Source organism: Sceloporus undulatus, chromosome 5 (assembly GCF_019175285.1).
Source record: "Sceloporus undulatus isolate JIND9_A2432 ecotype Alabama chromosome 5, SceUnd_v1.1, whole genome shotgun sequence".
Lineage (NCBI taxonomy): Eukaryota > Metazoa > Chordata > Lepidosauria > Squamata > Phrynosomatidae > Sceloporus > Sceloporus undulatus.
Genome location: NC_056526.1, coordinates 36,082,203 through 36,101,817, shown reverse-complemented (window position 1 = coordinate 36,101,817; position 19,615 = coordinate 36,082,203). Strand labels below are relative to the sequence as shown.

General features: G+C 40.7%; 2 protein-coding genes across 5 annotated transcripts in view; both read left to right on the top strand.

Moving 5' to 3' along the window:
- Positions 1-19,615, top strand: part of FAM227A (family with sequence similarity 227 member A) — a 410,174-nt gene that overhangs the window by 84,892 nt on the left and 305,667 nt on the right. The window lies entirely within an intron of this gene.
- LOC121931457 (chromobox protein homolog 6-like) overlaps positions 1-19,615 on the top strand; it is a 66,742-nt gene that overhangs the window by 7,349 nt on the left and 39,778 nt on the right. The window contains exons 3-6 of one of the 2 annotated variants that reach the window (XM_042469259.1): positions 6,045-6,110; positions 7,213-7,279; positions 8,623-8,965; positions 13,352-15,953. The exons of the other annotated variant lie outside the window; for it this stretch is intronic. Of the exons in view, the coding sequence (XP_042325193.1) occupies positions 6,045-6,110; positions 7,213-7,279; positions 8,623-8,965; positions 13,352-13,509 (634 nt within the window). The 3' untranslated portion in view covers positions 13,510-15,953. Of the gene's footprint in view, positions 1-6,044; positions 6,111-7,212; positions 7,280-8,622; positions 8,966-13,351; positions 15,954-19,615 lie in introns of those variants that run through there. 2 annotated transcript variants of the gene reach the window in all.

Sequence of the window (19,615 nt, the reverse complement as noted above, 5' to 3'; positions counted from 1 at the left end):
TACTCTCAGAATCTCTCAACCAGCTTGGTTTGGACTTAATGATTCTAGATTGATGCATATTACATCAATTACTACACTGTGAAATAATGGAATCTTTCCATGTGTAGAGACACCTTCCTGCTCATTTCTGAATGGGCTCCAGACTTCTTTCTCTGTAAATAAACTATATGTACTGGCTTCTTGCAGGTTCACCCTGTTTATGTTCATGTTGTTGTGTGCCTTGAAGATTTTTCCAACTTAAGGCAAACGTACTTCAGGATTTTCTTGGCAAAATTTGTTCAGAAAATGTTTGCCTGTGTCTTCTGTGGCTGAAGGTGTGCAACTTGCTTCCAGGGCTGCACAGGGATTTGAATCCTGTTTTCCAGAGTCATAGTCCAGTGCTCAAGCCACTACACCACACTGACTCATGGTTATGTCCATATATACATTGTACTCCTTCCTGATCCAGGAAGGGAAAAGGAGATGTTTTGACTATACATTCTGTTTGTTAATATCAACAGTGTGTACTGCTTACAGCTACATACTTCCTGTGAGATGGCTGCAGAATAAATTGTGTTCTGATCTTTTCATTGTACAAGGCCAAACACAAACCACAAAAGGCCTCTGACTAACTTAGTCTCAAACCACAAAAACACACACAGGTGTATGATACTATCAAGCTATATGTGACTATTTATATACACTGCGCCCTTGCCTTATGTGGGGTATCCGTTCTGCCCCCCTGCATAAGACAGATAGCGTGTATGCTCGAGTCTCATTGGATATAAAGGGGCTCGTCCGCAGTGCGTGCACCATTGGTGCCCACATCATTGTTAGTCCCGTCACGCGGCTTTCAACGTGAGCTGAAAGCTGCATAAGAGGCGCCCGTGTATGACGCGGCTGCACTGTGTATATGTGATCAAGGAATTTGTAAGATATATTTGGCCCTATATGTATCTATATGTACAGTCACCCCTTATTTTTCACAGGGGATCCATTCCAGACCCCCTTGCAAAAACGGAGTTTCACTTATATTGAAGCCCAATTGGCTCGAATAGAGGCGCGCAGCCACAGGAGCGCACAGGCATGCGCCCCATTGTTTCCCCCTCCATTTGTCCCTCGCACAAAAGTGAGGGACGCGATTTTCAAAACCGCAAGAATGGAGGGAGGACTGTTTTCTGATACATGTGGAACCAAATATAACCAAATATATCTTGCAAGTTTCTTGATTACACGTGTACATAAATAATCATATATAGCATAATTGTATCATACACCTCTGTGTCTGTTTTTGTGGTTTGGGCCTGATCTTTTCAATGATTGTATATTAAGGAGAGAAGACTATACTCATGCTTCTTGTCCTTTAATTCTTTTTCACTGCCTTTCCAGAAATGTAGTGGCATTTACAATTTTAATACCCAATAAAAGTAAGGGTTTTGCTTCCCCCTCTAATTTCCAGTAACAAACTATCTTTGCTCTTTAGTATCTATTTTGCTCTATGTTTTTCACTCTCTCATTTCCCCCCCCCCCCCCCCCCCCCTTGTGTAAGCAAATCCTAAAATAAGGGCATGACTTCTTCCTGGGACTGAAGGGAAACACAAAGCTTGTTAAGATATATCACAATAAATTCAGATTCATATTAAAGGCTGCTGTTGTTTTTCAAACAACCTTCACTCTGATGACCACAGAAATTGGACCTTTCTTACCACTATTATAATTTTTTTCTGCCAGTGGCTTCTGGACTATCATGTGTACAAGAAAAAAATGTATAACGTTTTTCATCGCAGAATCCTTGCAGACATTGCTGTTCCTCTGTCCTCAATCTCTGTTTCTGTTCATTATCTCAGTACATGCATATACTGTATGTGTCTTAGCTCCTTACTAAATATTCCTTCCATCCCCCCTCCACTGTATACTTTGTTTCTGCCAGTGGCTTCTGGACTATCTGCAAGCAAAACTGTGTAGCATTTTTCATCTCAGAATCCTTACGTTCTGAAATATTGCTGTTCTTCCACCCTCAATCTCTGTTATCTGTGTATATGTGTCCTAGATTAATATTGAAATCTATTACTTGAACTGGATTATTCATATTGAAATCTATTACACTAGCACCAATCATGGTGTAGTGGTTTGAGTGCTGGACTATAACCCTGGGGGCCATGGTTTGAGTCCCCGCTCGGCCATGAAACCCACTGGGTGATTTGGGCAAGTCACACCCTCTCAGCCTCAGGGGATGGCAATGACAAACCTCCTGTGAACAAATTTTGCCAAGAAAACCCCATGCTAAAAACCCTTAGAGTCACCATAAATTGGAAATGACTTAAAGGCCCACAACAACAACACATCTTTGTAAGTGATCCTTCTCATTCCCCCCATGCACTTTTCTTCACTGTGACCTGAAGAAGAAGGAAAAAAGACAAGCCATCCTGATTCAAGAACTGCTTTTCCTCCTCGCCCCCAATCTTTTCCCTTGCCTCCATGCCATCTATGTGCCTTCTTCCCCACCAAAAAATAAACCCTCCCTGCTTGTTCCTTCTAGCTATTGGAGCTGGGAGACAGGGTTCTGGCTCTGAGTCAGCTGCAAGCTTGTTTACAACTTGGATCTGAAGTAAAGAGAGGGAGGAGGGAAAGAGCAAAGTGGCCACGTGACTTGCATTTTCCAGAATGCGTGGTCTGCAGTTCTGCTGCAGTCTTGCCTCTGTGTTTGTGTGGCAGACGGACAGCACTGTTTTTCTATATGCAGTGTTTTTTTCACTGCAGTTGAACCAGAAGCTGAACTGCAGAGGAATGGGCAACACCCATAGGGAGTCTTCATCTTTTCTGAAATGCTAACAAATTCCTGATCTTCCTTCCTCCTGTCAGTCATTCTCCCCCAGAAATCCTTAGCCTCCCTTTCATTCCCTGCTTTCAGACATGCTGAAATTCTCCCCACACCAGGGTGACAGCAGACATAAAGCCTCTTTTGCCCAAATGATGTTTTTCAGTTTAGCTGGCATGAAGAGACTGGATGTGGAGTAGGGATGGGGAGGAAAAGGTTGACTAATAATGAAAACTGAATAAGAAGTGAGAAAATGAAGCTGGAGATTATTTATAACTCTGCCCTTCCCCTGAGAGCAGGATGTGAAAGACATTGTCTGAAGTAAATATATTGGCTTATTTAACATAACGCTTCATTCCCTAAGCTTCAGGGCAGGTAAAAATACTTTTCTGCTTTAGTTTGTCTTCGAGGCAGGTGTATGAACCAAAATGTTGTTACTTTCCATTTCACTTAATTTCTGACCCAACTCAAGACTGAGCAATGGATTTACATTGAAATATTTAATATCCTGCCTTTCAAGCTGGGAAAAATCCATCTAGGAGGACACTAGTTTGCCTAAGAAGGTTGCTTAGTGAATCCATCCCTAAAGTTTCAGCCTAGACCCTTTGAGGCTGCATTCACATTGCAGAAATAATCCAGTTTGACACCACTTTAACTGCTATGGTTCCTGGGATTTGCAGTTTGTTGTGACACCAGAACGCTCTGACAGCAGGCTAAGTGTCTCATAAAAGTACAAATCCCAGATTTCCATAGCATTGGACCATGGCAGTTAAAGTGGTATCAAAGTTATTTCTGCAGTGCAGATGCCACCTGAGTCCCAGTTCCCTAATACCTGATCTGCACTGTTTTATATGTGCATTTTGTAATCTACCCATTTAATATGTTATCAGAGATTTTTTTTAAGAGTTCTAGACCAAGGCTACCAAAAGATCTTGGGTTTTTTTGAGTACTCAGGGATACCTAACTGCATATATAAAATCCAAACTGTGCAACTCCCTCCAAATGCATATGGTATCCTTTATAACTAGGGTTGCCTGGTGTCCTTTATTATAAGGGATGCCCCCTGTTTGAGGGCTGGAAAGTTTTTCTTTTTATATACACTGAATAAGATGCTTAAAAATCTAGTATTTGGGGGTGTGGGCCCTCCATAAAGTATCAAGTAATTTGTGAACATGGACAGTATAATATTACTTTTACAAAGAAACACATGGCTAAGGAAAATGAAACCAGTACTTTCATTCAGTATAAAAGTAGATCTGAAATTTGTTAATAGCTACTTTTTGAATGTCAACCCAGTATGCCATTAATTTCAACCATCCCTTATTGTTGTTTTGAAAAAACTGGCAACACTATCTCATGTGGATTGTTCTGTTGCTAATGGCAGGCCTCAGGGTGGGAGAGTATGCAAAAGAGGACTACTGTCTGCTTGATTTGTGTTCATTGTCTGCTGGGAAACCCCTAACCCTGGGAGATTTCTCATTTGCATCTGTTGAGTCTTCATCTTGCTATTTTTCAGGACTGGTTGCCAAACCTTGTTTACTTTAAGGGTTTCCTCTTTCCTGTTGAAATTGTCCAGGTGTTTGTGGATTTCAATGGCTTCCTTGTGCATCCTGACATGGTAGTGGTTGGCATGGTCCAGAATTTCAGTGTTTTCAAACAGTATTTTCCATTCCACTCCGACCCATAGTGAGTGCTATTGGATGCCCCACATATGACTTGGCCAAGTTTCTGTCCACACAATTACAAACCCATGTAGGACAGACCCCCCCCCCCACTACATCAAGGACTCAGCTCACTTCATAGGAAAAATCAATAACCTTGAAGTAAAACCTGGAGACATATTAATCAGCTTTGATGTGGTCTCCCTGTTCACCAAAGTCCCCATAATGGATACCATGACACTCATCTGACAGATTTTTCCAGAAGCATCACAGCCCTGTTCAAACATTGCCTCACCACAAATGCCTGGACAATTTCAACAGGAAAGAGGAAACCCTTAAAGTAAACAAGGTTTGGCTACCAGTCCTGAAAAATAGCAAGATGAAGACTCAGCAAATGCGAAATCTCCCAGGGTCAGGGGTTTCCTAGCAGACAATGAGCACTAATCAAGCAGACAGTAATCCTCTTTTGCATACCCTCCCACCCTGAGGCCTGCCATTAACAACAAACAATACACATGCAAATCACTCCTCCTTTCCCAGGTCACACAGTATATACATACCCAACTCCTTTCCAGGCAAGCATTCTCTGAAGATGCCAGTCACAGATGCTGGTGAAACTTCAGGAAGAAACTTTTCTAGAACATGACCACATAGCCTGAAAAACCCACAAAAACCTATGGATGCCGGCCATGAAAGCCTTTGACTTCACAGTGCTATGACTCCATTTTTCCAATAGAAGTTGCTCCTTCTTTCTTGAACTATCTGAGGGTAGGATATATATCAAAATTAGCTTTCTGCCCCATGATTCTGCTTAGATCATTCTCAGATTCCTTTTGTACTTCTTTCTGCTATACAAAATATGGTGTGTAGTCCAAATACAGTAGATTTTATCTAAAACAGGGACAAAGTTACAAAACTCTTTGGTAAGGATGGTCCATCTTTTTGACCATCACCTGCTAAAATTGTATTTTTCTAAAGGGCTTTTAGGTTGTGAAATAATGATTCTGTTCGATGTTCCTGCTTGATTATTTTGTGGTGATGTACTGTTTATATCTGCTGGCTGTTCTTATGTACTGGCTTTTATGTGGTTTTATTATATATTATGTGCAAGTCACTGTTGGATACATAGTGGATGTAAAGGCAGGATAAAAATACTTCTGCATACCTCATGTTCAGAGCTCACAGTTTGTGGAACTAAAAAAAGAAATCTTAATGTGTCATGCTTCACAGCTCTAAAGTTGTTAACCACGTTGACAAGAAAAACTCTAGTATCTTTAAATCTTAGCTGTCTAGTTTTTCAATCTTCCTTTAGTGCAGGAGTGGCTCTAAAGCTATTTTTCTGGCCACCAAGAATCACAATGTTGTTTCATTTAGACCTTTAATTTTTAAATTCAAAATGCCTCCATTCTTTCTAGGTTCCCCCCCCCCCGAAAATTTGAGTAAGTTTGGAAAGAACAGAAGGAATGCAGTTTTTAGTGTTCAGTTGTTTCCATCTGATGAAGGGGCAGTTGCTAAAATGTTGGCAATGCTTGCAAAAGTCTTCTTTATCAAAAGCTCTTCTGATGGTCTCTAATATTTTCTGTTAGATACAGCACATGGGAGCCAGAGGATCACATTCTTGACCCTCGCCTGGTGATGGCTTATGAAGAGAAGTAAGAATATTTCCTCTTTCTTTTGGGGAGAGCAATCCAAGCTTGTCTTGCATTTCCATAAAAAATCTGTCAGGGAGAGGCTACTAACAGCAATTTCTCCTGCCCAGATGGGACAAGGAGAATTGGTAATTATGCTACTTATGCTGCAGAAGTCCTTGCATATCAGCAGGGATGGGGAACTGGTGGCTTTCTAAATGTTAGACTGCAGCTCCCATTGTTCTTCATCATTGGCCTTTTTGGTTGGAGCTGATGGGAGTGTCACTCCAACAATAAGTGAAAGACCACACATACTGCACCTCTTCATTATATCTTAATTACATAAGGGTTTCCCAGTGTATACATTTTTACAGTACGGGTATGGTACTTCACATAACAGAAGAAGAAATTACCCTATTTCTGGCTGCTGAGACACTAAGACCCAAGATACATTTTACTAGAGAAATGTGTGGTACTACCCTTTGCGAAGGGGTCAGTCTATGCAACTGCTGGATAGATATAAGGATACATCTAAGTCAACATTCTCCACATGTCTTCTGCTAATGGACAGAGGTTAGCTGTGAAAACTATCCAGATATTTTTGGACTCCAGCTCCCATCATATCCAGCCAACAAGGCTAGAGATTTAGGGTTTTTAATGAACTCTCCTTAGAAGTCAAAAGACTGAGACTGTCTTACTTTGGACATATCATGAGAAGACATGATTCACTAGAAGAGACGGTAATGCTTGGTAAGGTAGAAAGCAGTAGGAAAAGAGAAAGACCACATTGCAGATGGATAAACTCAATGAAGGAAGCCATGAGCCTGAGTCTGCAAGACCTGAACCGGGCTGTTGATGATAGGGTGACTTGGAGATCTCTCATTCATAGGATCACCATAAATCAGCAACAAATAATCTCTGTTAAGTGTTGCTAGATTAAGTTGTCAAGAACAGAAATACCTTTAACTACCAACCTGAGTCAGGTAAAACCCTTTTCACCCTGACTCATATTCACACAGGCATGAGTGTTATGAAATGTGTAAATAACACCAGTGGGGGGGAAAAACCTGACTGGTATTTGTCCTGTGTTAACAGATTAACTGCAAAGTCTCTTCTGTCTCCTCAGGGAAGAGAGAGAGCGTGCCTCAGGTTACAGAAAGAGGGGCCCCAAACCCAAGCGCCTGTTGCTGCAGGTAATATGCTGGATTATGCTGTCCATTACTAAGTTCCATTACTAATGTAATACAGTACTTCTTCCATATTTAGGATATCAGATATTGCAGTGCTGCAATTCCCACCAGCTATAAACAACATGGCCAATCTTAGGCTTTGCTCAGGAGTGACTGGAACTGTAGTTTAGATATACTTAGAGGTCCAGGGCTGAAAAAGGCAGCTGTAGTTCATCCCCTCCCCACATAGAAAATATTAAGTACAGTGCTCCCTTGCCTTATGCAGGGGATCCATTCCAGACCCCTCCACATAAGGCAAATGTAGAGTATATTCTCGAACCCCATTGAAAATAATGGGGCTCATGCATGACGTGCGTGGTGCAGGTGCGTGTGCCATTGCAATCCTGTTGGTGCAGTTTTCAGCGTAAACTGAAAGCTGCATAAAAGGTGCCCACGTATGACGTGGGCACACTGTAAAAGCTAGCTTTCAGATTTGAAATTTGGATTAAAGTTTTTGTTAAAAAGATGCCTCACTCACAGCCATACATTCAGAGGAGCGATTAAATGTTGGGCTCATTTAATTGGTGCCTTACAAAGAGTTTCAAGAATTCCTATACGGTAATGTATAAAAATTCATCTTCTGTATTGAACAAAAACACACACCAAATCCTTTTAGAATGAGGGTGAGGAACGTGCGATCCTCCAGATGTTGAGTTACTGTTCCCATCCTGCCTCACTGTTCATCAAGCTGTCGGAGGATGGAAAGTGGAGGGCTGCAGGTTCCTCACCCCTGCTTTAGAGAAGTGTTTCTTGACATTTGATCCTTCATATATGTTTTGGACTTCAAGTCACAGAAGCCCCACTCAGCACAGCCAATGGACAGGAATTCTGACGGCTAAATTCCCAAATAGCTGAAAGATCAAAGGCTGAGAATGAACTGCTTTAGAGGATGTTACAGTCTATCCTGTCAGTGACTTATGCATGCATAAATCCCTTTTTTAGGATAGGACACAGAAGGTTATTCACTTGCCCTTGCCTTCTATCCTAAAACCTTCCACATCAGGCCTCAAGAGGGGGGCTCCATCTGGCTGCTCCTTCCTCTTGGGGGGAAGGAAAAAATGGGTGCACTCCCTCCCCCAAGATGAGGCCACCTGCTTCTCTTTGGTCTGAATTAACTCTCTCCTTTCCCCACCTGTATCCAAGAGTAGCAGAGGCTTTCCTTGGGCTTGGCAGCAAGCTGCTGGAAAATGAAAAGATGTGGAGCTATGTGCCCATGGGGATCTTGGCCTATGAAAGACTGCAGATGTCTTTGTAAACCCAAGCACATTACAAAGTGGTTAACTCAGAGTGCTTTTCTTTGTTTGCAGAGGCTGTATAGCATGGACCTGAGGAGCACCCACAAAGGGAAAGAGAAACTCTGCTTCTCTCTGTCACGGAGGTTTGGAGGGGGAGGAAACAATCTAGCAGGGAGTAAAGGAGGGCAGACAGAGCTGCCTGAGAAAAGTGGGGGTGCAGTCCTGCCTTTCCCACTTCGGAAGCAGAGCAAGAACCAGAAATACCTGCGACTTTCACGGAAGAAGTTCACCCGCATGTCGAGCCTGGAGAATCGGAACCGTCGGCGGGAGTTCTTCCTGAAGGAACCAGTGACATTGGAGGACAGGCAGACTCCCAGTGACTGGGATGAGGCCACTCAGCCTGCCAGCAAAGAGGGTAAGGCTGGATCACATCTTCAGCTTTTCTGAACCCATCTCTGCTTGCTTCCTGGACACATCAGGTCTGCCTCCTTGACTGCTGCATTCTCAATATGTAGTTTTGGGGCTAGCCATTTGGCTGCTGCCAGAACACCATACCTAGATGTCTTTTGCAGGTTGACTTAAAGCAATTGCTGGAGGCTAGGGGCCCACATTACCTTCTCCCCCCCCACACACTTTGGAAAGCAACACCCCTGCCACACACTCCTATAAAAAACATTTTTGTCCAAAATGCCTGCATATACACTGGGGGCATTTTTGGCATGTTTTTGGGAGGCAGGGTTGGATCACTTAGGCTTTTTCAAAAATAAATGACCTGGAAGTCACTTCCTGTTTTGTTTTTAAAAAGGCCTACCCTAGGCCCAGACCTAGGGGGACCCAGAAATGCATCCTATGTCTCTTAAACAATATTTGGGTGAAACATTGTTTTTAAAGTTTTTAATTTAATTTCTGGGCAGAACTAAGTGGCACTGAGGCCTCATGTGGCCCATGAGCTGCACTGAAAGGGTTGTTAGAGATTTAGTGCTCTGTGAGAGGTGTTCACCCTGAATCTCAACACCAACCAGCTATATTTTGTATGGGGCTGGTTCCCTGTGCCACTTGTTAAAAGACACAATGAAAAAATATCCTCCCAAACAATGATGGTAGATTTAGATTTCAGCAGTAAGAATCATCTCTTTCTTGAAACATTTCATGTTGTACTCCTGTCCTATTCGCATTTAAGGATCCTTAAGGGCTACTTGGTATGCTTCTTACCTGGATTCCATCTGATGGGGGATTATTTGTAATGGGAGAACCACTTGTTAAAGCTGTTAGCTTTACAAGGGTGGTGAAAGTGCAGCTCTTGGGTTACATAGGGCCAACCCACTGTGTATACTCCCCAAATCCCTGAAGCACCTGGATTGAGGAAGGGATAGACCAAACTGCTACAGAATGGTGAAAAACCTGAAAAAGTGAAAAAAAAATGGCTGTTTTGCAGCTGAAAACTAAACTGGAAATGACTCTGTCAAATTGGTTTAAAAGTTACTCTGTCCCCCCACCCCTCCAAAAGATTTAGGAATTATAGCTGAAGACACCAATGATGAGAAACTAGGGATATCCTGCAGAGAACTGTCTGCAACTGCCTTTTCCAACTCAGGAGCCTCCAGATGCGTTAGAATGAAATATCTATTTTCCAGATAACAATAGATGATGGCTTTTTAGCTCAACACATGAGGTTGGAGGACGATGATCTACATCATCCCTGAACTCCAACTATCAGACTTATTTGTCTAGACTTGTAAAAGCACCTTCTATAAACTCCGTGTACACTTTGTAGTGTAGACATATGTGATGAAGTCAGTTGTTAGGTACACCAAGAGAGGGGAATCTCTCCTGCCCTCAGACACCATTTGGCCCACAAGCAGTCCAAGTCCAATCCCTGAAGGTTCCCAGGGGTGCCCTCCCCATTCCCCAAAGCCCCATACACTGGGAATTTCCCACCCCACTTGCCCTCCCAGTGAGGAATAGAGTAAAGTTGGGGAAATATTAGAGAGCTGATCAGCTATTATGTTGAGGCCCAGGGAACTGCCCTTGCAGGTCTGTGCACATACATGTTGTGTGCTTTGCAAAGGAATATTCTCCTGGTGATATGGATTGTGTGCCAAGAAGGCTACATTCTGTGTGTGTGTGTGTGTGCGCGCGCGCATTGCTTCATATAAAAACTACTTCTGTTAGCCATAGAGTAGGGCAAGAAGCAGAAGCTTTTCAACTTGATGAAGTTCCACCTCTGGTGTTTGATCATCCTGCTTCAAAAACCAGATGTGTATGCTCTAGCCCTAAGCTTACTAGGCATCATCCACAGACAATAAAGCCTACTTTGGTAGTCTTTAAGACTAGATGACTTGTTTTAAAGACTAGATTACTTGATTTGATCATTTGTATGTATAGCGCTGTGTACATTTACAGCGCTATAAAAATAAACTATAATAATAATCATCATCATAATTTACAATTATAATAGTTTTAAATACAAATACTTTTTTTAAAAAATTCTGTGGAGGTATTTGGATACAAGGCTTATGTTACAACAGAAAAATACAGTTCGTTTGTATTCTTACAATACTATGCTCTGCTTGCAATAGAGATTCGGATCACATATAGACATTGGATCTTAAGCACTCCTTTGAGTAATACCGCATGCAGATCTTTGAGGAGGATTGTGGGATATTGGATGGAATATTGTACCAGGCTTCCTGTAGCTCCAAAGTCCTCCATAGATTGTATTCCTGTTCCAGCATAGATGATTCCTGCTCCTGGCCCTCTAATAAGAACTTCACAGTTAATGAATTAATATAATTGTTTAGTTTTTACTATTATTGTCATCTTATTGTTCATAGGAAGCAGATCCGGGGGAAAGAACTATTCCCTGACACCTTGGGGAGCAATTGTTAGTCAACATAGGTCCAAAAAATACTGCAGAAATGATGCACTTTGAGACTGCTTTAACTGCCCTAGCTCAATGTTGTTTATTGTGGCACCAGAGCTCTCTGACAGAGAAAGCTAAAGGGACCAGAGAAGGACCATAGACAGTAAAGATCTAACTGGATCAGTGGTTTGATCTGGCAGCTTTGTGTATTTATAGAATTGCCATATAAATTCCATTTTATTTAGTTGGCTAAATGGTTTGCTGATTTTTTGTTTTATTTGTTTTTTTTCAACTTTGAGTTTTAGAATTTTGGTGTCACCCTGATCAATAATCCTGCAAAAGCATAATTGCAATGCAAGCCTCATTAGTTATATAGAGTCAAAATCTGTGGAAGCTGATCCACAAGAACAAAGAGGGATTATTTTTGGAAGAGAGTTATTCAAACTTGAATTGAATACTCCTGTACACGTGGTTTTCTTGGTTTTGCTTTGCTGTTTTTAAAACAGATCTAAAGTAGCTGACGTAGCATTTAACAACAGAGTTCACTTCAGGATCATGTGGCAGGATATCCCCTAACTTGTGGGAAAAATATAGGTTGCTCCATCTATAGGGAGAAAATGGTCTTTGTCCCACAAAGTGAATCTGCGTAGTAACACAGTGTGGGAAGCAGTGGGCATCATGGTTGCATGCCAGCTGCAGAAGGAGAATGCCTAAACAGTGGCAGGTGGATATAGCAAAAGGTGCTGCCACAGGTGGGCAAAGCAATTTAAGCTTCCTTACAAGCCATTCTGAATATCCTGATAATATAACTGTTGCAGAGCATACGTTGTCTGCAATGCTGATGAAAGGAAACATTCCTAAATCTGACTGGATTTATTTAAAAATGATTTTATTTTGAGATTTCTGCTCAGGTTATTTGGAAACAGCAACATGGATTTAATTTTTTCCTAGTTGCAGATACAGTGGCTTTTTCCTTCTTTTAATCTGCTAATAAAAGATGGCTGTGTTATTTTACTGGGTGCCTTGAAAATTTACTGGGTGCCTTGAAAATTTGGCTGTAGGGTTGTGTAGCCCCGTGGGGTGTAGTTGGTGAGCCTAGTAGAGAAAAATAAACCTTGTGTTTTTGTTTTTTTATTCTCCCTTCTACATGTACGCACATGGGGAATTCCAGGTAGTGTCGGGGAGAATGGAGTCTTTCTCAGGTGAGAGTAGACACATCTCGGATATGGGAGAAGCCAGGAATACCCAGTTAAAGGGCCCTCATTCCATCGCTAGGTGGGACAGGAGGAGGGTGCAGAACAGGTAAAGTAATAGAAAATGGAGGCCTCCCTCCCCAATCCATGTATCTATTTTGATATGGGGTTTAGTACTGCTATTCTTTTTTTTTGTACAAGGTCTGTGTGAGAAGGCTTCACTATGAGATGGATTTGCTAGGACCATATAGGGCAATAAACTTGTTTAATTCATATAAAGGAGAGAGAAATTAACTTTCTGCATGAACTCACAAGGACACTCATTTTGAGGGCTTTGAAAAGTATAACAGTTAGTCCTTCCTCTGATGGCATTGTAGGGGGTTCCTATTTTTCTTCAATCAATGGAAAGGCTTGGATAAGATTTCTTTGGTACTGAATAGCACAGCCTGGACTGGGAATAGACTAGGGGTGATGTAAGTACATTTCAATATTAGTCTGACTACTGAAACTACATGATTGTGCCCAGATTGTGTGTATGTGTGTTGTGTTGTGTACTTTCTGCCTCTTTTGAACTATTTTCTTGCTCTTCTGGCTCTCCTCCACTATGTTAAGTGTGTCAGTACAGTACTGCATTTAGTTGGTCTGTTCCATGAGGAAGAAGATTTTTAATTCCTCTTTGTCTTCCATTCACTTTTTTCCTTTCCTGTCTCACATGCTGTTATCTTCCATTCTTCCTTTTCTGCAGTGGGTTCAGAGACAACTGAAGGCAACCTTTCATGGAGCCCTGCTCTGCCCCCAAATGAAGTGACAGTGACAGACATCACAGCAAACTCCATTACCGTGACTTTCAGAGAAGCACAAATGGCAGAGGGCTTCTTCCGAGACCGAAGCATCCAGTTCTGAGTCTCCAATTTTATTCATATTTTCTTTATGTTTTCCATATTTGGGGAACTTACTCTTTTTTGTTTTCATCTCCTGCATTCCCAGGCAGATTTTTCTAGGGTGGGCAACTTATATTCATATTATTTAATAAGCAAAATCCGAAAATTTTCCTTCACAGATGTTTACAGAGGATTTTGATTTTGTTTTGACTGTTGATCTCACTTACTCTCTTTCTTTACTTCACTACTCCCCTTCCAAATACTGTACGCAAAAACAAAACATAAAAAGGCAATGTGGGGGTGCCTGTGTTTTTCCTCATTTCTTACTATAAGATATATAACTATATATATATCTCAAGAGAGTGAGTGAGTGTATAGATATATTGCCTGTCTGTTGTTGCTTTGTCGATCTGGGAAACTGAAGCTCTTTTCATTGGCAAACTTTTTGTTCTCAGTGCATTATGGAAGAGTTTTTGTGCCCTATAGCTAGCAATTATAGCCTGTCTGCAATTCATGTTGTGGCTTGGGGTGAATGTCCAGAAATAGGGAAGACACTACCTGTATTTTTCCATGTTTCAGTGTTCATTTCCCTTGCCAAAGCACATCCCTGATCCACTCCCTTCCTAGTGAAATTTGTGAAAAATAATTGTCCTTTTCCCCCTGGAATGGCTTTTTAATGCTGCCTTTCTTACCAGGGCTCTACAAGATGTGGCATATTGATGCCCACAGGGCTTCAACAAACAATTTGAGAGGCTTGGCTATATGATTAGTATACTGGATTGCTTGTTGATGTCTCTCAATGGAACACCTGCATTGGTGTCCTCCCTGATTATCTTTTTCTAGAAATAGAAGTGCAAAAAGCAATGCTGCTGTGACCAGGCACATTGACAAGAGAAAAGCCTGTCTTGCTTTTATTCATCCCATCATGTTAGATCAGTCATTTTGAGACTTTCTTCCTAAGCAATCTGTGGCTTATCAGCAGAGCAACTTCAGTAATTGCCACTATCAACCTTTCCTGCATTTTACAGTCACAAGCATGTATCTTGGGTGTCCAGAATCAACTGTAACACCCAGCAAGTCTGTAGTAGACTTGCAAAAATTCTTAGCAGGCAATTGGACATGGAAAGGATTCTTGATCATAGGAAATCTGAATCCCACCCATCCACAAATGAGAACTCGATTGTGCCCATCTGTGTTCAGAAATGTGGAGGGCCCATGAGACTGAAGATGAACTGAATTGTTGGATGTGCATTGGCACACATGGAGTGCAGATTTAATCTTTGAGTAGCAGCTGGTAAATGAGAAGCCAGTATTGGACACCCAAGTGAAGCTAGTATTGGTCCCACTGGAATAATAATTGCAATGGTACAAGAATGAAGCCACTATAACTAGCAACTAGCACACTGTAACTTTACATGCTTATCTTCTGTTGTCTTTGGAGTCATAACATCTTGACCAAGGATGGAGTTGTTAGTAATTGTAATTTTATATATGTAAATAATTGAAAACACTTTTTTAAAAAAAATCCTAAATATCTGCTGCAACTGGTCTTGCTTGGTGAGTAATCAATGTGGTAGTGTCGCAGTGTGTACAACTACCAAGCAAGTGTTGCAAATCTCTCTTTGCTTGTATGTAAAATATTTGTTAGGTTCCAGATAATTTTAAAGAACACAACCTAAAATTATGTTCTTATTTCAGTTGATGGGAACTTAGTGCCCATTGACATGAAACTAGTGTTTTACTTGGCTTGGAGCCATGGCTCTTGGGGTTTATTAGAAGCAGGAGTGGAGGATGGCGTGGAGGGTGTTCTTACAGAGATAGAAAAATGTTGCAGTTGTCTTTTTGGCTGATGGCTTAGGCCATGAATAGACATGGACTCTAACCAATGTTGACCGGTCTAGTCAAAGTACACTATCAGAGACATTGGAGATAAGGAGGGTAGAAGGGCTTATGGTTGGAAGACATATATAGGTGGTTTGCAAAATCCTTTCACTTCTAGTTTGCTCTTACAGGGATTACCCCTGATTATCTCTCCTCCTTTCCAAGTCTCTGGCCCTTGTGTGTGTCTTTCTATTCTGGTAAGGGTATCTCTCCATGAAGATTTCTACCTTTGCCAGGTAGAAGCTGCTTCCAGTTCCACAGAGCCTTGTCTTGCACTTTAATGCCTTGAACCTTGTGCTGGACTTCCTTGTGGGTTTGATTTTGTTTTCAAAAGGAATTGTTGTATTCTATGGATTGTATAGCTTTAGCATATGTTTATGTGTGTATGTGTGTGTTTCTTTAAATTTATTTAAACAAATTAAAGTTCCAGAGGGGGGGGGAATCTTCCTATGGAAAATGAAACTGAGAAGGTAGAAAGCAAGGCTGCAGTCCTAACCAGAATTATTTCACAGTATGTCCCATTGAGCGTAGTGCAGCTTTTAAACAGCATCCACTTTATTTATTGTCTTCATCTTTCTGCCTTACCAAAAAAAAACCCTCCTCCCAGATGTGTGAAATTATATACTCTGGAGATTTATAGAAATTAAATTTAAAATCATGCTGAGAATCTTAAGCACAGTTTGCCCGCAACTCTTTAATATAGACTTGAAGCTAGGTTTTTGAGGAATATTACGGTACTATAGAAAATGGTCACCTACCACTTTAAAGATGGCTTCTCTCTGCTTAAGGGCAGTGCAACTGCTGTGGATTTTTTTTTCCTTTTTCTTTTCCAGAGTTCTTAAAGGAAGAGGTGCCATTGTGGGGTCAAAGGGTATAAATCATGATATTTTAAACTGTTCACAGTAACAAAGGAGGGTTGGCTCCTTGAGAGTTGAGTGGACTATAGCAGGATATCCTCCCTCCCATCTCTCAATCTGTTCTTTTGGCCTCTTTTGTCTTTCCATCAGGCTTCAGAATAGCACATCTGGGTAATTGGGGTGCCTCTCAATAAATGTTCCATTTTCTGGGAAGCATTAACAGAGCAAGAAGAACAGAGCTTGAAAATGTTACATGTTGTCCTTAGAATAACCTTGAGAGTCGAGGAAAACAACAAATTTTATATGCAAACGTGTAAATTGGAATAATGTCCTGAAATCTCAGTTCTTTAGTTAGTTTTTAGTCTCAGATCTTACAAAAAGTTAGAGCTGCAACACTCCTTATGCTGCACTAGAACTCTGTTTAGTCCATGCATTAAGGATAACAGTATCTTTTTCATGGTATCTTTTTTGTAACTTGGGAAGAGTTATTTTCTTGAACTACACTGAATCTTGCAGCCAGTACAGCCACTAGCCATGCTGGTTGAGGGATACTGAGACTTCAAGAAAGTAACATTTCCAAGCTCTGTTTCTTCTGTTTGTAAATACTTAAACTTTTGTGACCATTGATGATCTGTTGAACAGAGATCTATACTGGTTAGATGTTTGACAGAAATCAATAAATGGCCTCACTCTGAAAGTTCAGGTACCTGAGGTACAGTAACAAGCTGTGTTTCAGAAGCTGAATTTATGAAGTCAGTTGGCCACTGGCTGCTAACTTGTCACTACTTTGAATAGCTCTGCTTGTAATACTGGCTTCAGAGGATGGCAGGCAATAATGCTGGGAAATGCCTCACATTTTTATTTTCATTTCTGTTATTCAAGCCATACAGCTACAGAGATCATCTGAAAATCCAACTCCTTATGGATTTAGATCCAGAAATGACTGGGTTACAACATTATATAATGATACCCTGTCCTCAAGATAGATATTCATGTTTCCATTTTTCTTAGAATTTAGAAAACTCACTGTAGTCATGATATCTGAAGTACATATTAAGTTTTAAGCTGTTTTGCAAATGGAAATGCTTGTCTTCCTATATGTTTCCATGTCTGATTACATTTTAACTTAAGACCTTTTGAAAGAAAGAAAGCTTTGTTTAGTCACCTAATTTCTCTTTGAGCTAGTTTCTTCCTTTAAGGTTTTATGTACACTACAAATGTATATTGTTTTTGCCTCAGCCCTAACTTCCCACAAAGATTCTGGGAACTGTAGTCTAATATGGAGCCTGAAGATTCCCACTAGCCCATCTAGCATTCTCTAGATTACGGGAATGACTGTTAAGTAAAAGTCTATAAACAGACATTGCCCTCCTTCTCTTTTAACCAATAGCTAAAACTCTGTTTCTCTTCTCTTTAAATACAAGTATATCTCAGTTACTGCAGTAGACATATTCCTTGTACCAGAGGTAAAAATAGCATGGTAAGAATAGGGTTAGGTTCCTGTACCACAAAGAAGGAAGAGTAGTTCAATATGTTTAACCAAAGTTTTTATTCAAAACTAACAGTATAAACGTATGAAATGAAGCAACCAGATCAGGTAAGCCTTGGATAAGTAAACAAAAATTTTTTGAACCTTCTATAAACCATTTGAAAGCTTCTTCCAAAATGCATCCAGGAATTACATTTTCTTACACCATCCTCCACTTTTTTTTAGGGCTTGTGCTTTGATGGCCAGACTCATAGATTTGTGCTTTTGTAACATGCTATAGGAGTAGCTGGTGAAACAGGCTAATTTACTTTCCCCTTTTCTTTCTGTTTTGCTGTTCACTCAGGCTTAGTAAGGAATTCTAGAGGCAGCTGCTTACAGTTTGCCTGTTGTAGGTTGGCACAAACAACTAGAGTAGGAGTATCCTATTCTTTTCCAGCTTAGGCTTTATTGCACTGTTTACTGCAGATGTGCTGCTACATGTCTCAGCAACTGTCTCCAGTCCATCACAACACTCCCAGTGCCAGTGCTTCTGTCCATAGCAGCTTGGGTGTTTTCATTTATTATTTGATTTGAAAATTTACAATTATTTCAGGCTATGCTTTTAGGAATAAAAGGAGAGATGTGGAAGGAAAAGGATGCTTCATTTTGTCTTTGACATATCTATGGCATGGTTTGCCTCTCTTGAAACTCAGGCTGTGATGCAGAACAATGCATTATTTTGTGTGCAAAATCAAAGTATTACTAAACATATTAAGAATTACACTATCGACCTTAGAAGAAAACAAAAAGGAGTCTTTATGGCACCTTAAAGACTAACAAGTTTTGTTTGGCATAAGCTTTCATGGGCTTCATCAGATACAAGAAGCTGGCTTATGCTATTAGAGCCTATGACAACTGAAACTTGTTAGTCATTAAGAGGCCATGATACTCCTTGCTGAAAAAGACTAACAGGGCTATTCTCTTCCCCCCACCCCACCCCAAATTTCCACAATGAAAGCCTTAGAAGTTAAAATACTTCCCCCTTCCCTTTCTTCTGGGCAGTCTGAAATGGTGTTGTATTGAGAGTGGCTTTTGTAACCCAGATCTGTGTTCTTTCAACTGTGCTTATCTTAGTTAAGTGAAAAGAGGTTTTGAATAGGGCTTTTGCTCCTCCCCACCCTTTTCAAACTCATTTAGGAATATACTGAAGTTGGAGTGTCTCTAGTTACTAGGAACAAAAGGCTGTTTCTACTGTGATAACATGCCTCCAGGGCAGTGTGTGGTTGTATTGATAGCCATTAATTCTGTTTTATGCTGAAGCAGAGAATCTGCTTTTCTTGCCCCCATTTTGCAAAAGTTGGAAGGAGATACAAATAAAAATGTTACTTAGATGAAATCATCAAATATCTTGAAGAGGAGAAAATGGCCTACCTGAGCCTGTATGTTTTAAACTAAGCATTCATGTAGGCTCCAGTTAGCAACAGCACCTAATTTTAAAGCAGTGCGTATCATGTACTGTGTTTCCCCAAAAATAAGACACTGTCTTATATTTATTAATCCTCAAGAAGACACACCATAGCTTATTTTCAGGGGATGTCTTATTTTTATTAAGTATGGTACAACAATCTACATTTATTCAAATATAGTTAAATCATCTTCTGGAACATCGTTATAACTATCTAAACCCGGAATTCCATCCTGAATTTCTTACGACTTCATTTCCTTTAGAACCATTGTCCCCAATCTTTCCGCTCCCTTCCCGCCCCCTTCCATTCCATGACAGGCCTATCATTATGTTTTATTTTCAGGGTATGGTTTATATTGCGCTAATGCTTAGAAATCCTGCTATGGCTTATGTTATGAGTATGTCTTATTTTCAGGGAAACAAAGTATATATGTCATGCAATGGCCTTGCGATTTTG